Source organism: Palaemon carinicauda, chromosome 41, assembly GCF_036898095.1.
Source record: "Palaemon carinicauda isolate YSFRI2023 chromosome 41, ASM3689809v2, whole genome shotgun sequence".
Taxonomy (NCBI): domain Eukaryota; kingdom Metazoa; phylum Arthropoda; class Malacostraca; order Decapoda; family Palaemonidae; genus Palaemon; species Palaemon carinicauda.
The window spans coordinates 49,548,525-49,568,262 of NC_090765.1; the positions used below are offsets into that span (position 1 = coordinate 49,548,525).

The 19,738-nt window shown below is 45.2% G+C and overlaps 1 protein-coding gene across 11 annotated transcripts in view; it reads left to right on the forward strand.

The window, feature by feature from the left end:
* The window catches only part of LOC137632617 (polyamine-transporting ATPase 13A3-like), a 236,480-nt gene that overhangs the window by 183,494 nt on the left and 33,248 nt on the right, over positions 1-19,738 (forward strand). For all 11 annotated transcript variants that reach the window (XM_068364671.1, XM_068364669.1, XM_068364673.1 and 8 more), the window contains 2 exons: positions 3,854-3,971; positions 5,730-5,905. In XM_068364671.1, the coding sequence (XP_068220772.1) occupies positions 3,854-3,971; positions 5,730-5,905 (294 nt within the window). The remainder of the gene's footprint in view (positions 1-3,853; positions 3,972-5,729; positions 5,906-19,738) is intronic.

Here is a 19,738-nt window from a genome sequence, read left to right on the forward strand (position 1 = left end):
TAGAGGATTTTTGTTTACGGAGTCAGTGTGTCACTGGGAAGACGTTCAACAACCAGCAGAGGTGACTTGTTGTGACGCAGTGCGGCAACCTCAGCAACCCGATAAGGAGTTGTCTGTACTACCCAGACAGTCTAGACAGTTTCGGGTTGTCGCTGTACTTCCTCGCTTCCCCATGGTTGACAGTTCACAGACTGTGCAGCAGTACCATGATCTTGTGTCCGGCTCCGTCAGACGACTGGCTTTTAAGAGCTCCCACAAGTCGTCGCTGTCTGGAGAATCTCAGATGGACTATGGATCTGACCAAGGAACTGGGCCTCCTGGTCAATTTAGAGGAGTCCCAGCTCGTCCCATCCCAGACCATTGTCTACCAGGGTATGGAGCTTCAGAGTCGAGCTTTTCGGGCTTTTCCGTCGGCCCCAAGGATCTACCAAGCCCTAGAATGCATCCAGAGCATGCTGAGAAGGAACCGATGCTCAGTCAGGTAGTGAATGAGTCTAACAGGGACACTTTCATCGCTGGCCCTGTTCATCGAGTTAGGGAGACTCCACCTCCGCCCCCTTCAGTATCATCTAGCTGCTCACTGGATAAAGGACATGACGCTAGAGACGGTCTCAGTTCCTGTTTCCGAAGAGAGGAGGTCTACTCTAACGTGGTGAAAGAACAGCTTTCTTCTCAAGGAAGGTCTACCTTTGGCTGTTCAGAAACCCGACCGCCGTCTCTTCTCGGACGCATCAGACACGGGCTGGGGTGCGACTTTGGACGGACAGGAATGCTCGGGAACATGGAATCAGGAGCAAAGGACACTTCACATCAATTGCAAGGAGCTGTTGGCGGTTCATCTGGCCTTGATAAACTTCAAGTCCCTCCAGCTTAACAAGGTGGTGGAGGTGGACTCTGACAACACCACAGCCTTGGCTTACATCTCCAAGCAGGGAGGGACTCATTCGTGGAAGTTGTTCTAGATCGCAAGGGACCTCCTCATCTGGTCAAAAGATCGAAAGCTCACGCTGGTAACGAGGTTCATTCAGGGCGATATGAATGTCATGGCAGATCGCCTCAGCCGGAAGGGTCAGGTCATCCCCACAGAGTGGACCCTTCACAAGAATGTTTGCAGCAGACTTTGGGCCCTGTGGGGTCAGCCAACCATAGATCTGTTCGCTACCTCGATAACCTAGAGGCTCCCGTTGTATTGTTCTCCGATTCCAGACCCAGCAGCAGTTCACGTGGATGCTTTTCTGCTGGATAGGTCCCATCTCGACCTGTATGCATTCCCGCCGTTCAAGATTGTCAACAGGGTACTTCAGAAGTTCGCCTCTCGCAAAGGGACACGGCTGACGTTGGTTGGCTCCCCTCTGGCCCGCGAGAGAATGGTTCATAGAGGTACTGCAATGGCTGGTCGACATTCCCAGGACTCTTCCTCTAGGAGTGGACCTTCTACGTCAACCTCACCTAAAGAAGGTACACCCAAACCTCCACGCTCTTCGTCTGACTGCCTTCAGACTATCGAAAGACTCTCAAGAGCTAGGGGCTTTTCGAAGGAGGCAGCCAGAGCGATTGCCAGAGCAAGGAGGACATCCACTCTCAGAGTCTATCAGTCTAAAGGGGAAGTCTTCCGAAGCTGGTACAAGGCCAATGCAGTTTCCTCAACCAGTACCACTGTAACCCAGATTGCTGACTTCCTGTTACATCTAAGGAACGTTAGATCCCTTTCAGCTCCTACGATCAAGGGTTACAGAAGTATGTTGGCAGCGGTTTTCCGCCACAGAGGCTTGGATCTTTCCACCAACAAAGATCTACAGGACCTCCTTAGGTCTTTTGAGACCTCAAAGGAACGTCGGTTGTCCACTCCAGGCTGGAATCTAGACGTGGTCCTAAGGTTCCTTATGTCATCAAGATTTGAACCTCTCCAATCAGCCTCTTTTAAGGACCTCACATTAAAAACTCTTTTCCTCGTGTGCTTGGCAACAGCTAAAAGAGTAAGTGAGATCCACGCCTTCAGCAGGAACATAGTTTTCACATCTGAAACGGCTACATGTTCCTTGCAGCTCGGTTTTTTGCTAAAACGAGCTTCCTTCACGTCCTTGGCCTAAGTCGTTCGAGATCCCAAGCCTGTCCAACTTGGTGGGGAACGAACTGGAGAGAGTACTTTGCCCAGTTAGAGCTCTTAGGTACTATCTAAAAAGGTCATAACCTTTACGAGGACAATCAGAAGCCTTATGGTGTGCTATCAAGAAGCCTTCTCTTCCAAGGTCTAAGAACTCAGTTTCTTACTAAATCAGGCTTCTGATTAGGGAAGCACATTCTCATCTGAAGGAAGAAGACCTTGCTTTGCTGAAGGTAAGGACACATGAAGTGAGAGCTGTGGCTACTTCAGTGGCCTTCAAACAGAACCGTTCTCTGCAGAGTGTTATGGATGCAACATATTGGAGAAGCAAGTCAGTGTTCGCATCATTCTATCTCAAAGATGTCCAGTCTCTTTACGAGAACTGCTACACCCTGGGACCATTCGTAGCAACGAATGCAGTAGTAGGCGAGGGCTCAGCCACTACATTCCCATAATCCCATAACCTTTTTAACCTTTCTCTTGAATACTTTTTATGGGTTGTACGGTCGGCTAAGAAGCCTTCCACATCCTTGTTGATTTGGCGGGTGGTCAATTCTTTCTTGAGAAGTGCCGAGGTTAAAGGTTGTGATGAGGTCCTTTAGTATGGGTTGCAGCCCTTTATACTTCAGCACCTAAGAGTCGTTCAGCATCCTAAGAGGACCGCTACGCTCAGTAAGGAAGACGTACTTAATAAAGGCAGAGTAATGGTTCAAGTCGTCTTCCTTACCAGGTACTTATTTATTTTATGTTATTTTTGAATAACTAATAAAATGAAATACGGGATACTTAGCTTCTTTGTTAACATGTATGCTGGTCTCCACCCACCACCCTGGGTGTGAATCAGCTACATGATCATCGGGTAAGATTAATATTGAAAAATGTTATTTTCATTAGTAAAATAAATTTTTGAATATACTTACCCGATGATCATGATTTAATTGACCCACCCTTCCTCCCCATAGAGAACCAGTGGACCGAGGAAAAAATTGAGGTGGTGTTGACAAAGAAGTACTGGAGTACCTGACCACAGATGGCGCTGTTGTGTACACCCCCACCTGTATAGCGATCGCTGGCGTATCCCGACCGTAGATTTCTGTCGGGCAACAGAGTTGACAGCTACATGATCATCGGGTAAGTATATTCAAAAATTTATTTTACTAATGAAAATAACATTTTTAATCCTGTCATTTTAGAATTACTGTTTCTCTGTTTTTAATATGTTGTTTTAAAGTCTGTCTAGAATGTAAAGGTCATTTGTTCTTATAGATCTCTATATCATGATTGTAATCAGTTTATATTCTTGAATTTATGATTTTCCCTGTAAGTCCTGATCAAGGCATTAATACAGTAATGTACACACTGTGTTATCACATAATTTTATCCATCCAAATCATGCTCAGAGAAGTTTTGGTCAATCACATTCCACATATCCTTAAGGGTTCAAAGGTGGAATATGTGAAATGAAATATACCAGAAGAGAATTCTATCATACCTCTTTTATTATGGTTAATGTGGATGTCAGAATTGGGAATTTCATGTGGAGGTAATTGAAATTATTAAAAAAATTTTAGTCAAAATTACTGATTTCAACACCTATTGGAATTCATAAGATCCTCATCCCTATTGAAATAAATTATTTTCTCAAACAAATATTGTTTTAAAGGAGCTTAATTTTTCTTTTTTTATTAAAAGACTTATATTATGTACATCATTGAAACTTTGTCAATATCTTAAGTCTTTTATCCATAGGTTGAGAAAGATCTGACATTTGTAGGACTGTTGATACTACAGAATATGCTAAAACAAGAAACAACTCCTGTGATACATCAGCTCAAGGCCGCAAATATACGTTCAGTAATGGTTACAGGTTAGTTATGCCCTAAAGGTGGACAGTATGAATGATGAATCATTTGAGTAATTCTAGTATTAAGTTGTAATTTTTCCTGCTTTGGTGTTTAACAAAATACTTATTGATAGTAAATTTGAAGATGTGTAAAGTTGTGAAGAAGAAGAAAAAGAAGTTGTAACAACAACTCAGTGTTGTAGAGAGAGGAAGAGGGAGAATAAAGACATCTTTCAGTATACAGTTGCCTTACTAATGTTACTCTAACTTCCTAAAAATTAACTGATCACATAAATAATATCTAAAGGCTTAGCATTTCATCTTTCAAGGGTGTTTGAAAGCATGCTTTTAGAAAAAAAAAAAAAATTAGATTATCTCTGCTGCTTCCTCCGGTGCCTTAGATGACCGCGGAGGTAGCAGCAGTAGGGGAGTCAGCATTATGAAGCTTCATCTGTGGTGGAAATGTGGGAGGTTGGGCTGTGGCACCCTAGCAGTACCAGCTGAACTCGGTTGAGTCCCTGATTAGGCTGAAGGAACATAGAGAGTAGAGGTCCCCTTTTTGTTTTGTTTCATTGTTGGTGTCGGCTACCCTTAAAATTGGGGGAATTATATGGATGGATGGAGATAACATATTTGTATTGAGAGAAATACAGCTAATATATGAACTAAGAAGAGAATTTTTAATTTTGATATTTTTAGAAAACCTAAACAAGAAGACCCTTGTTTAGATTTCCCATAAAAAATTTCTTTGGCATTTACAATCGTTGGTCACTTCACTCACAAATGGCTGATTATTTCTATTCTGTGACTGCAGAGAGTAAGATAAAGTACACACAATTATAAAATATAAAGTAACTTTAAATAGTTCATCCTCAAAGAGTAATATATGCCTGCAATGATTCCAGAAAAATAATTTTATGGGAATTTCTTTTCAAGAAATCAGAATTGCAAACAGTACCATGGTAAATAAGATTTAATGTCATTGCTTGAAAATGCCACAAAACTTATACTTCTGATAGGTGTAATATGCTTTTATATGAACAGAAGCAACTTTAGATATATAGATTAATTATGGACGAATGTTTGTGTAATTGACGGGTGTGGTTAATCTCTAAACAATTCATTAATCATTCACTAGTGAGTATAGAAAATTAAAAATAACTAGATTTTAGAATTTTTTCTTGTACACAAGCTTAAATATAACCAATGGGACCACTGAATATTTATCTGATAGGCTACTCAGGCTTGATTAAACTTTAGATTTATGTTTAAGACCATTTTCGTTGCAGTCCTCATCATGACTTTAATAGTCAATTAAATCTAATGAAGGAGAAACCTTATGTTTTAACTTTTATGAGAAGGGTATTAGGAGTTCTATGAATTATGAACCCTATAGGTTATCAGAATGAAAGACTAACGTTCAGAAACCACTCGCTTTGAGGGGGAACCAGGCATATAGGGAAAATGTATGTACGTACAAATACATTGGATGTCATGGCTGACTGGTACAGCTTTCAGTTTATGTTTCCCCCCAGCTGTAAATTGGTACCTGCATCTATTGTGGTCAAGGGTAAGTGCCTTGGGCATGCCACCTCATCCGTAAAAATTTGATGATGACTTGTCTGGACCCCTATGGTGCCCCCCCCCCCCCTCTCCCAATGGATAAGAAAGGCATATGGTGAATTTATGATATATGTCAATAAACAGTAATTTGAAGGTTTGACTACTTCAGTTTCTAAAGTTTAGTTGCACACTTTTATAATGGGAATTTCTTATTCTTAGGTGATAACATCCTTACTGCAATCAGTGTTGCACGTGACTGTGGCATGGTTGATGTTACGGACAGTGTTCTGATGGCAAAGGTTACACCTCCTGTTACTGGTCAGGCCTCAACTCTTACTTTTGAACCAGTAGACACTCCTGATATACTCGTACAGTATGCAGATAGGACAGATAATGTAAGTACTGGATCTTTGACGTACTCTTTGTTCATCTAAACTAATAAATATTTCCTTTACTTGATTTTTTTCTCTTACACATACACACACACATTCTCTCTCTCTCTCTCTCTCTCTCTCTCTCTCTCTCTCTCTCTCTCTCTCTCTCTCTCTCTCTCTCTCTCTCAAGAAAGTGATGAAGTTATTTATAAAAGAATGGAAAATCTAATTACCTTCTTTTATTATAAATAAATTAGCATTTAAAAAGGTATTTAAAGTTATCCAAAGATAAAATATATGTTCAACTCTACTTAACCTTCTATATTTTTATAATACTCATTCATATTGCTTCACATTCTCAAAGCTGGTTAAATGTCCATATCTGCCTTAAAACTAAAAATGTTCTGTTTTCTTTCCTTGTAATTACTCTGCCCCTCTAGTGTAGTATTGCAATTATTTGGCAGTGTATGACAGTACTATGGCATGAGTAGACCATAGCCCGTGTCTTTTCAGTTTTCTTGTATCCTGCCTGTTTCATCATGTTTCAAGTAGTGATGAGGATAAGTTTTTTGTAGGCTTGCCCACTAGCATATCAGGAATTTTCCATAATGACATTTATGTGGGAACTAGTATTTGTATTGCCAAAGCGAGTCCCTTGCCTTGCGCAGACGCAAACATAGTAAACAACAGGAAGGAAAATTGATATGGAATACAAACATAAAGATGATTAGTAAATAGAAGAAACTGAATTGAGGAGTATATCTCTATTTCAGTCTTTGACAAAGCTTATTGCAGATTTGTATGTGAATAGATTGGTCTAGGTAAGTATGGATAATTCTTACTCTATTGTCATCGAATGCTGCTGCCTCTAAGGTGACCTATACTCTGAAGCTTAATAATATTTTCAGTGACAGCGTGATTGAATTATGGTCCCTGTTAAGGCTTTATCTTAAAGACACATTCTTTAGTTTATAAAAAAAAGTAATTTCTCCTTGAACAAGCTAATCCTCTTGATTCCACTGATAATGTGAACAAAAGAACGTCTTTACATACAGGGTTTTTCAATATTAATCTTACCCGATGATCATGTAGCTGTCAACTCTGTTGCCCGACAGAAATCTACGGTCGGGATACGCCAGCGATCGCTATACAGGTGGGGGTGTACACAACAGCGCCATCTGTGAGCAGGTACTCAAGTACTTCTTGTCAACAAGAACTCAATTTTTCCTCTGTCGTGCCACCGGCTAGACCTACTTGGATACGCTGTTGATTCTGGAGTTATTGTTCACGATTTGGTGATGTATTTGCTCTAGAGTTTAGCCTTCGCTATTCAGGAAGCTTTATCATTAGCTTAGCAAGCTTTTGGAATTAATTTGATTTAATTATGGTGACGAAGAGAGTATGAACTCTCTTTCACTTTTAAATGGCCGACCCTTCCCTTAGAAGGAAGTGTTGGTGTCGAAGAGAGTTTAGACTCTCTTTCTTAATTTTGCTTAACAAAGTTATAGATTTATTTTATATCTCTCCGCCTTTTATAGGCCTCTTCGATTAACTTCCATTTATTATAAACTTATAAAAATTAATTTTTATGTTTGTTTATATGCGACCTTTCCTAATAGTAGGCGGTCATTACTTGGAACCGAAGTTAATTAACATTGAGCCCGTCATATCGTTTTTCCTGTTAAGATTTTATGCTATTTTAATTTTAATGTTTTTGAAAGAATTTCTTTGATAGTCTCGTACTGTTTTCAAAGTTGAACTAACGTTTTGTTTTGTCTCCGCAGTTGTTGACGTTCAGAACGTTCAACTTGCGCTCTATCGTTACGATAGAGAGAGAGAGTATTCACGGTTTCACGTTGCAGTAAGAGTAAACCGATTCTAGCGTTTTGTTCATTCTTTCTTAGCTTAAATGGTTTTAATTCTAATAAAGGAACTTTTTATTTGGGAAACCTTTCAGTTTTTTTCCTTTAACAAATAATATGTTTTAACGATATATATAATTGGGCTCATCTCTCAGGTTCTAAGTCAAGAGAGAGAGAGAGAGAGATAGAGACGGAGGGAGAGAGAGGAGGATAAACGTTTCGTTCAAGCGGGTAACGTTGTTATCGTTTTTGCTCTTCTCCCTAGTCTCTTTAGGGGAAGAAGGTAAAACGTTTCTAGAGTTTTATTCTTGTTCCCAGGCTTTATGCGGTGAGAGATTTTAAACGTAGTTTATTTGATCTAGTGTTTAGTCTCTTTTCCAGCCACTGAATTCTTTATCTTTCATTATGTTTTTCTGTTACATTGTAATACTGTTTTCGCAATTACTAACTTTTAATGAAGGATAGGATTGCGTGTTTCAGGTACAAACCACTTAAAGTTTCGAGTTCAGTGAAATAAGTGCAAACAGAAAATCAAAAGTGATAAAGTGATAAGCGCAAAGTGTTACAGTGTTGCGTTCGAGGGTTCGTCTGTTCGTGCCAGTTGTTCGCCTAGTCTGGGACCTCTTACAAGCTCCCAAGCCCAGGGGAGAAGTAATGTCGAAGGACTTATGGGTTCATCAGGCCTTGATCGACGAACAGACGTTTCCCTCCGTGGTTTCGGGTGTATCTACACACGTTGCCGACGTGATCACCCCACCCACACAAAGACGAGAGAGCCCATTTATTCCTCGTCTGCGGAAGAGGTTTCTCGCAGAAACCATGGACCAAATCTTGCAGCTTTTAAGTGCAAGTCGGTCCCTTCCGCGCAAGTCCAACGGCCTAGGTGTAGCCACTGGGTCAGTTCGGACTTGCTGCAGTACGACAACTGCACACCTCCCAGAGAGGCAAGGTGGTACCGCAACAGGCAGTAACTCCGTCTGTTGCCGCACCAGCTGTTTTAGACCCTCAGTCACAACGGACAGTAGCTCCGTTTGTTGTTGTCTTTCATAGACCCTAGTGGTCCATGCTGCAGACTATACAGTCTCAGCTTGCTCCTTCATATAGGAGTATCATGCTGGAAGGTTGACAATGCAGCCTGTTAACCTACAACCCGCCGAGGTTGTGCGCTCAGCAGATACTGCGGCTGCCTGCTCCCACCCTCCACCTGTGAGAGCTCCACCTCCGATGCGCAGTCCACCCTGCCAGACGCATGTTCTTGCTGCGCCTCCTGCTTTCATGCGTGAGCTGCCGCATCGGGAGTTGCCGGGTTCCAGCACTATGCGGCAACCTCCTCAACCCATGAGGCAGGAGCCTCATGCTATGCGGCATCCTCCTCAACCCATGAGGCAGGAGCCTCATGCTATGCGGCAACCTCCTCAACCCATGAGGCAGGAGCCTCATGCTATGCGGCATCCTCCTCAACCATGAGGCAGGAGCCTCATGCTATGCGGCATCCTCCTCAACCCATGAGGCAGGAGCCTCATGCTATGCGGCAACCTCCTCACCCATGAGGCAGGAGCCTCATGCTATGCGGCATCCTCCTCAACCCATGAGGCAGGAGCCTCATGCTATGCGGCAACCTCCTCAACCCATGAGGCAGGAGCCTCATGCTATGCGGCAGGAGCCTCATGCTATGCGGCATCCTCCTCAACCCATGAGGCAGGAGCCTCATGCTATGCGGCATCCTCCTCAACCCATGAGGCAGGAGCCTCATGCTATGCGGCAACCTCCTCAACCCATGAGGCAGGAGCCTCATGCTATGCGGCAACCTCCTCAACCCATGAGGCAGGAGCCTCATGCTATGCGGCATCCTCCTCAACCCATGAGGCAGGAGCCTCATGCTATGCGGCAACCTCCTCAACCCATGAGGCAGGAGCCTCATGCTATGCGGCATCCTCCTCAACCCATGCGGCATGAGCCTCATCCCATGCAGCATGAGCCTCATCCCATGCAGCATGAGCCTCATACCATGCAGCTTGAGCCTCATCCCATGCAGCATGAGCCTCATCCCATGCAGCATGCTCTGCATACCTTACAGCATGCTCTGCATACCTTACAGCATGCTCTGCATACCTTACCGCATGCTCCTCAATCACACATCTTTGGTTGTTGCCAACTCACAAGACTGTCAAGCAGTTTCATAACGTTGCCTTCTGGTCTGCTGCTTTTGCACCAGTGAAACCCTCACTGAGAGAACTTAGCTTTTCTCGGATATGGTTCCTGTAGATGAGAAAGTGCTATTCTCCCTCCTTCTGATATTCCCTTGAGGACTCTGTCATTTGGAGAGGAGCCTTAAGCTGCTTAGCCTCCTATGGACTTTTATTTAAGCATAACATGCTTCCAGGGAGGGTAATGGTTCCGCTTCAGTCGCTAACCCCGTCTGTTGCCACACCTGCTCCCATAGACCTTGAGCTTTGTTGCAAGACATGCAGTCCAAGCTTAGTCCTTGTTAGAGGATTTTTGTTTACGGAGTCAGTGTGTCACTGGGAAGACGTTCAACAACCAGCAGAGGTGACTTGTTGTGACGCAGTGCGGCAACCTCAGCAACCCGATAAGGAGTTGTCTGTACTACCCAGACAGTCTAGACAGTTTCGGGTTGTCGCTGTACTTCCTCGCTTCCCCATGGTTGACAGTTCACAGACTGTGCAGCAGTACCATGATCTTGTGTCCGGCTCCGTCAGACGACTGGCTTTTAAGAGCTCCCACAAGTCGTCGCTGTCTGGAGAATCTCAGATGGACTATGGATCTGACCAAGGAACTGGGCCTCCTGGTCAATTTAGAGGAGTCCCAGCTCGTCCCATCCCAGACCATTGTCTACCTGGGTATGGAGCTTCAGAGTCGAGCTTTTCGGGCTTTTCCGTCGGCCCCAAGGATCTACCAAGCCCTAGAATGCATCCAGAGCATGCTGAGAAGGAACCGATGCTCAGTCAGGTAGTGGATGAGTCTAACAGGGACACTTTCATCGCTGGCCCTGTTCATCGAGTTAGGGAGACTCCACCTCCGCCCCCTTCAGTATCATCTAGCTGCTCACTGGATAAAGGACATGACGCTAGAGACGGTCTCAGTTCCTGTTTCCGAAGAGATGAGGTCTACTCTAACGTGGTGAAAGAACAGCTTTCTTCTCAAGGAAGGTCTACCTTTGGCTGTTCAGAAACCCGACCGCCGTCTCTTCTCGGACGCATCAGACACGGGCTGGGGTGCGACTTTGGACGGACAGGAATGCTCGGGAACATGGAATCAGGAGCAAAGGACACTTCACATCAATTGCAAGGAGCTGTTGGCGGTTCATCTAGCCTTGATAAACTTCAAGTCCCTCCAGCTTAACAAGGTGGTGGAGGTGGACTCCGACAACACCACAGCCTTGGCTTACATCTCCAAGCAGGGAGGGACTCATTCGAGGAAGTTGTTCTAGATCGCAAGGGACCTCCTCATCTGGTCAAAAGATCGAAAGCTCACGCTGGTAACGAGGTTCATTCAGGGTGATATGAATGTCATGGCAGATCGCCTCAGCCGGAAGGGTCAGGTCATCCCCACAGAGTGGACCCTTCACAAGAATGTTTGCAGCAGACTTTGGGCCCTGTGGGGTCAGCCAACCATAGATCTGTTCGCTACCTCGATAACCTAGAGGCTCCCGTTGTATTGTTCTCCGATTCCGGACCCAGCAGCAGTTCACGTGGATGCTTTTCTGCTGGATTGGTCCCATCTCGACCTGTATGCATTCCCGCCGTTCAAGATTGTCAACAGGGTACTTCAGAAGTTCGCCTCTCGCAAAGGGACACGGCTGACGTTGGTTGCTCCCCTCTGGCCCGCGAGAGAATGGTTCATAGAGGTACTGCAATGGCTGGTCGACATTCCCAGGACTCTTCCTCTAGGAGTGGACCTTCTACGTCAACCTCACGTAAAGAAGGTACACCCAAACCTCCACGCGCTTCGTCTGACTGCCTTCAGACTATCGAAAGACTCTCAAGAGCTAGAGGCTTTTCGAAGGAGGCAGCCAGAGCGATTGCCAGAGCAAGGAGGACATCCACTCTCAGAGTCTATCAGTCTAAATGGGAAGTCTTCCGAAGCTGGTACAAGGCCAATGCAGTTTCCTCAATCAGTACCACTGTAACCCAGATTGCTGACTTCCTGTTACATCTAAGGAACGTAAGATCCCTTTCAGCTCCTACGATCAAGGGTTACGGAAGTATGTTGGCAGCGGTTTTCCGCCACAGAGGCTTGGATCTTTCCACCAACAAAGATCTACAGGACCTCCTTAGGTCTTTTAAGACCTCAAAGGAACGTCGGTTGTCCACTCCAGGCTGGAATCTAGACGTGGTCCTAAGGTTCCTTATGTCATCAAGATTTGAACCTCTCCAATCAGCCTCTTTTAAGGACCTCACATTAAAAACTCTTTTCCTCGTGTGCTTGGCAACAGCTAAAAGAGTAAGTGAGATCCACACCTTCAGCAGGAACATAGTTTTCACATCTGAAACGGCTACATGTTCCTTGCAGCTCGGTTTTTTGCTAAAACGAGCTTCCTTCACGTTCTTGGCCTAAGTCGTTCGAGATCCCAAGCCTGTCCAACTTGGTGGGGAACGAACTGGAGAGAGTACTTTGCCCAGTTAGAGCTCTTAGGTACTATCTAAAAAGGTCATAACCTTTACGAGGACAATCAGAAGCCTTATGGTGTGCTATCAAGAAGCCTTCTCTTCCAATGTCTAAGAACTCAGTTTCTTACTAAATCAGGCTTCTGATTAGGGAAGCACATTCTCATCTGAAGGAAGAAGACCTTGCTTTGCTGAAGGTAAGGACACATGAAGTGAGAGCTGTGGCTACTTCAGTGGCCTTCAAACAGAACCGTTCTCTGCAGAGTGTTATGGATGCAACCTATTGGAGAAGCAAGTCAGTGTTCGCATCATTCTATCTCAAAGATGTCCAGTCTCTTTACGAGAACTGCTACACCCTGGGACCATTCGTAGCAACGAATGCAGTAGTAGGTGGGGGCTCAGCCACTACATTCCCATAATCCCATAACCTTTTTAACCTTTCTCTTGAATACTTTTTATGGGTTGTACGGTCGGCTAAGAAGCCTTCCACATCCTTGTTGATTTGACGGGTGGTCAATTCTTTCTTGAGAAGCGCCGAGGTTAAAGGTTGTGATGAGGTCCTTTAGTATGGGTTGCAGCCCTTTATACTTCAGCACCTAAGAGTCGTTCAGCATCCTAAGAGGACCGCTACGCTCAGTAAGGAAGACGTACTTAATAAAGGCAGAGTAATGGTTCAAGTCGTCTTCCTTACCAGGTACTTATTTATTTTATGTTATTTTTGAATAACTAATAAAATGAAATACGGGATACTTAGCTTCTTTGTTAACATGTATGCTGGTCTCCACCCACCACCCTGGGTGTGAATCAGCTACATGATCATCGGGTAAGATTAATATTGAAAAATGTTATTTTCATTAGTAAAATAAATTTTTGAATATACTTACCCGATGATCATGAATTTAAGGACCCACCCTTCCTCCCCATAGAGAACCAGTGGACCGAGGAGAAAATTGAGTTCTTGTTGACAAGAAGTACTTGAGTACCTACTCACAGATGGCGCTGTTGTGTACACCCCCACCTGTATAGCGATCGCTGGCGTATCCCGACCGTAGATTTCTGTCGGGCAACAGAGTTGACAGCTACATGATCATCAGGTAAGTATATTCAAAAATTTATTTTACTAATGAAAATAACATTTTAAAGTTTGATTAAAGAAACATGTTCTCTTGTTAACTCTTTTGCCCCCAAAGGACGTACTGGTACGTTTCACAAAACCCATCCGTTTACCTCCATGGACATACCGGTACGTCCTTGCAAAAAAATGCTATAACATTTTTTTTTTTTCATATTTATGATAATTTTTTGAAAAAATTCAGGCCTTTTCCAAGAGAATGAGACAACCTGACCTCTCTATGACTAAAATTAAGGCTGTTAGAGCAATTTGAAAAAAATATACTGCAAAATGTGCTGTGAAAAAAATAACCCTGTGGGGGTTAAGGGTTGGAAATTTCCAAAGAGCCTGGGGGTAAAAGGTTATTAGAGTATACAATAGTTAAGGTCTTATCTTTTACAAAGTTAGTAGTAGGGATTATTTTTGTCCTTAATCTTGTTTTGGATTATTTGACATATTTGAATTAAACTATTTCAGATGGGTCTCTGGATAGTGCTACAGTATTTTTGGATTTTGTAGTAAAACATAGGTAATAGCTATTCTCTTCTATTTTTTGGGCAGTATCCAATGCACAGAAACTTTATTTGATTACTTCTTTTATAATGATTCTCATATTACATCAAGATAAGGTTAATTATGTTGTATTTCAGGTAGCCTCCGGAACACAAATTGGTGCTATTAGCTCATTTTCATGAAAGCTGTTCAGTAGCTACTTCTCAAAAAAAAAAATTTTATGAATAGAACTTACCTGGCAGTTATATATACATAGCTAATTATCTCTATTTCGGCAGAATTTTTCTAAAACTAGGCAACCGCCTTGTGGTGGTTGGGTGGTAACACCCGTTAAAGGGTGGTAGGAGGAATCATTCCCGTTTTCTGTTCTTCAGTTCATCTCTGCCGGCCGGATCGACAACACGTTGGTCCGTCATTAAGAGTTTTTCTTCGGTTTCCCTGCTCGGTGTACCAGTCTGCTTTTTTTGGTGAAGTACTCTGATTTGGGGTTTTGGCGAGCGTTGTATTTTGTTTTCTCTTAAGATTTTTTTGCTGTTTTTCATTATGAGTGAAAAGAGTCATTACCGTATCTGTGCGAATGAGGAATGTAAGGTGAGACTACCGAAAATGGCGGTAGACCCTCACACCGTTTGTTCTAATTGTAGGGGTTTTGTTTGTGCCCTTGATAATAGGTGCGGGGAATGTAAGGTTTTGGATGAGAAAGATTGGTTAATTATGAAGCGCTATGTGCGTAAGCTAGAGCTCGATAGAGTTAGGAGAGCTTCTAGGTCTAAGTCTAAGTCTGTTAGTGGTAAGGAAGACGAACTTAGCGTAGATTTATCTATTGATCCTATTATTGATTCCTCTTTGGAAGTTGATCCATCCCTTGAGGTAGTAACTCCTGCACCTCCTACAGTTTCCGTATCTACGGATGACCCTCGGTACGCTAGCCTGGCAGCCGAGTTGAAGGCCATTAAAGAACAACTGGAGGCCTTTAAAGGTAAGGAAAGTGAAAGTGCTTGTGTTAGTGCAGTGGAGGTGGCGACTGACCGAATCTGTCATACCCCTAGGCCTAGACCTCTACCAAGCTCCCAGGACCAAGGGAGAAGGTATGTCGATGACCGAAAGGGGGTGAGAGGTACGTACCCTCGGTCAGCCGTCGCCTCAGACAGTCCTGTTGTCGATTCCCAGGCTGCTCTTGACCGTCACGGGAAAGACTTGTCGGATGTGTTGTTTTCTTCTCCGAATTCGTCCAGACGTAAATGGAAGTTTGAAGCTTCAAGACCTACTAAGAGGAGATGGAACCGCGACGAACGGTCTCGTTCTTTCTCTCCCGGTTCTAGCAGTTATGAACCTTGTCCGTCGGAGGATGATTTCGACTCCGTGCCTGTGAAAAGGGCGAAGCCTGCTGCCGAAGATCCTCCCCCTTCTACGAGTGTTATTCGTCAGCCCCCCCCCTTCGGGGCCGCAAGACCCAGCTGATGTTGCTAAATCCTTTATGTCTGTCATGCAGGAACAACTTTTGACTTTAGTACAAGCCTTTAGCCGCCCTCACGCCCAGTCTGACAGACGTAAAGATGACTCGTTGCCGATTAAGAAGTCTGCTTCTGAGAGAGAACGGAGTTCTTCTTTAAAGAAAACTTCTCCCTTTCTACGCCAGGATGAGGAAAGTGTGCTTTCACCAGGCAATACTTCTTCGCGATACCAGGGCGATACGTTTTCTCGTTCTCGATACCGGGACGATACCTTATCGAACGATGCTGCTTCTCGTTCTCGATGCCAAGACGATACCACCTCCCGTTCACGTTACCAGCACGATACCTCCTCTCATTCGCTTCGCCACGACGATACCTCCTCTCGTTCGCTTCGCCACGACGATACCTCCTCTCGTTCACGACGCCACGACGATACCGACCCTAGTTCTCGACGCCACGACGATACCGCCTCTCGTTCACGACGCCACGACAATACCGCCTCTCATTCTCGCCGCCACGACGATACCGCCTCTCGCTCTCGACGTCAGAATGACTCTGCCTCTCGTTCTCGGTCCCAGGGCGATACCACCCTGCCTCTTCAGGACGATACTGCCTCTCGTCCCAAGGATTCTTCTAGCGCGGGACTCCAGGATGCAACCCGTCTTTTGCAGGATGATGCCTTTGATTTGCCCTCGTCGGGTTCTAAGGATCCTTCTTCTCTTTCGAAGGATATTGCAGATGTGGATCAGGACCTCGAGGATGTTTCTGATGATGATGATAATCCTGCCGATGCTGTGGGAGATTACAAAGTTCTCTCTCGCTCCCTTCTTGAACTTTTTGGAGAGAAATTCCAACCTGCTGCCCCTCAATCTCCTCAGTCCCAATTTAACAGAAAGAAGGCCAAGAAACAGTCGGCCTTCATCAAGATGAAGCTGTCTATCTCCGCAAAGAAGGCTCTCACGAAGATTGATGACTGGATGATGGAGCGGAGACAAACAGTTAAGACTTCCTTCTCGTTTCCACCAGCTCGTCTTGCTTCAAGAGCGGGTATGTGGTATGCAACTGGAGAACCTTTGGGTCTGGGAGTGCCTTCCTCCTCCAAGGGTGACTTCTCTGGTTTAGTGGACTCTGCTAGAAGGCATGCTCTCAACTCAGCCAAGGTCATGTGGTCGATGTCGGAGCTGGATCATCTCGTCAAAGGTATTTTTAGAGCCTTTGAGGTTTTTAGTTTCCTAGACTGGTCGCTTGGGACTCTCGCAAGGAAAACTGAACAGATGGAAGGATCTAGGGACCTTACCAGTATTATGTCCTGTATGGATAAGGCCCTCAGAGATGGGGCGAATGAGTTGGCTGCTCTGTTCTCAGCTGGGGTCCTAAAGAAGAGAACTCTGCTTTGCTCTTTTGCTTCTAGGTCTGTTACCAATGCACAAAAGTCTGAGCTTCTTTACGCCCCCCTCTCTCAACATCTTTTTCCCGAGTCCCTGGTTAATGACATTACGCGTTCTCTGGCCCAAAAAGCCACCCAAGACCTTTTATCTCGTTCTGCTCGTAAGCCCTTGGCAGCCCCTCCTTCTTCTTTGAAACGGGAGGAAAGGAGATTCCAGCAGCCCTTTCGGGGCAGGACTACTTCAAGACCAGGTTTTAGAGGGAGAAGGCAAGAATCAGGACCAAGATCTACCAGGGGTTCTTTCAGACCTCGCTCCAGAAAATGAAGTTCGTCTCCTCCAGACAGTAGGCGCAAGACTGTCAGGTTTTTGGCAGTCTTGGAAGAGGAGAGGGGCGGACACCTGGTCCCTCTCAGTCATCAAGGAAGGATACAAGGTCCCCTTTCTGAAAAAACCTCCTCTCGCAGATGCTCCGCTGGCCTTAGTAGCCCGGTACTCAGATCCGGGGAAACAGAAGGCCCTAGTAGACCTTGTCAACCAAATGCTAGACAAGGGGGCGATAGAACCGGTTCGGGATCTATCCTCCCCAGGCTTTTACAATCGCCTGTTTCTGGTCCCCAAGAACTCGGGCGGATGGAGACCCGTCCTGGATGTCAGCGCTCTCAACGTATTTGTGGAGAAGACAAAGTTCTCCATGGAGACGACTCAGTCGGTGCTGGCGTCAGTACGTCCAGGGGACTGGATGGTGTCCCTCGACTTGCAGGACGCATATTTCCATGTCCCCATCCATCCGACTTCGAGGAAGTACCTGAGATTTGTAATGCAGGGCAAGTGCTTCCAATTCAAGAGCTCTTTGCTTCGGTCTCAGCACGGCTCCTCAAGTCTTCACCAGGGTAATGGTGAATGTGTCAGGTTGGCTGCATCAGGAGGGGATAAGGATATCCTTCTATCTGGACGATTGGCTGATTCGTTCACGATCGAGGGAGAAATGTCTGGAGGATTTACGGAAGACTTTTATGATGGCTCAAGATCTAGGCCTGGTCATCAACAGGGAGAAGTCTCAGATCAGACCGAATCAGACTATTCTCTATTTGGGGATAGTTCTGAATTCAGTTCTTTTTCAGGCTTCTCCCTCTCAGGAAAGACAGACCAAGTGTCTTGTAAAAGTCAGAACTTTCCTGGACAAGAAGAGATGCACAGCGAAGGAGTGGATGAGTTTGCTGGGGACTCTATCCTCCCTCGAACAGTTTGTCTCTCTGGGGAGACTCCACCTAAGGCCTCTTCAGCACTTTCTTTCGAAGACGTGGAACAGAAAGATGCAGGAAGACTCCTTTTCCTTCCCCATTCCAATAGAAGTCAAGACTCTTCTGAAGTGGTGGCTGGACCCAACCTTGTTAGGGGAAGGGATCTCCTTACACAAGAAGAACCCAGACCTACTGTTGTTTTCAGACGCATCAGAGTCAGGATGGGGGGCAACACTAGGAAGCAAGGAGGTCTCAGGCTATTGGGAAGGAATTCAGCTGGGATGGCACATCAACAACAAGGAGCTGATGGCCATTTTTCTGGGGCTAAAGGCCTTCAAGGACTTGGTGTCTGGGAAGATTGTGGAGGTCAACTCAGACAACACCACAGCTCTTGCTTACATCAGGAAGCAAGGAGGGACTCACTCTCTGTCTCTGTTCGAGACAGCAAGAGAGCTCCTTCTTTGGGCGAAGGAGAACAGGATAAACCTGCTGACGAGGTTTGTTCAGGGACAGAAGAATGTGAGGGCGGACATGCTCAGCAGGAAAGGGCAGGTCCTTCCCACAGAATGGACCCTCAACCAACAGGTCTGTCAGAGTCTCTGGAGGCTGTGGGGGAGACCCCTCATCGACCTTTTCGCCTCCAACTTATCCAAGAGGATCCCCATCTATTGCTCCCTAGTTCCGGACAGAGAGGCAATAACAGTAGACGCCTTTTTGATGGATTGGACGGGGATGGACACTTATGCTTTTCCCCCGTTCAAGATCATCAATCTGGTAGTCAGGAAATTCGCCCTCCTCGATGCGGGACGGATGATCCTGATAGCTCCGTTCTGGCCGATGAGGGAATAGTTCACGGAGGTGGTGGACTTGTTGATGGACTTTCCAAGAAGCCTCCCTGCAAGTCCAAATCTGCTCAGACAACCCCACTTCGAGAGATATCATCAAAACCCCCTCGCTCTCAATCTGACTGCCTTCAGACTATCGAGAAGCTCGTCAGATCGAGAGGCTTTTCAGCGCAAGCTGCGAAAACTATCGCCAGAGCGAGGAGGGTCTCTTCGCAGAGGGTCTACCAGTCCAAGTGGGAGACTTTTAGGGCTTGGTGTAGGAAGCACAAGATTTCCTCATCCACTACCTCTGTGAGCCAGATTGCAGATTTCTTGTTGTACCTCAGACAGGACGCTAAGCTAGCTGTGTCCACTATCAAAGGGTACAAAAGTATGCTCTCTTCCGTCTGTCGGCATAGAGGCTTGGACTTGTCTCGCGATAAGGACTTACATGACCTCTTGAAGTCTTTTGAGACGACCAAGCAGACCCAGTTAAAGCCCCCTTCTTGGAACCTTGATGTGGTTCTTAAATTTCTGTGCACCAAGAGATTTGAGCCCATCTCACAGGCTCCCCTTAGGGAGGTTACCAAGAAGACCCTCTTTCTTTTGGCCTTAGCAACAGCTAAAAGAGTTAGTGAAGTCCATGCAATTGAAAAACAGGTAGGCTTCAATCTGAATGGGGCAGTTTGTGCCTTGAGATTAGACTTTCTCGCTAAGAACGAGAACCCTTCTAAGCCCTGGCCGAGGACCTTTGAGGTTCCTAACTTGACCAACCTAGTGGGTCAAGAGCAAGAGAGGCTGCTCTGTCCAGTACGAGCCCTCAAGACCTACTT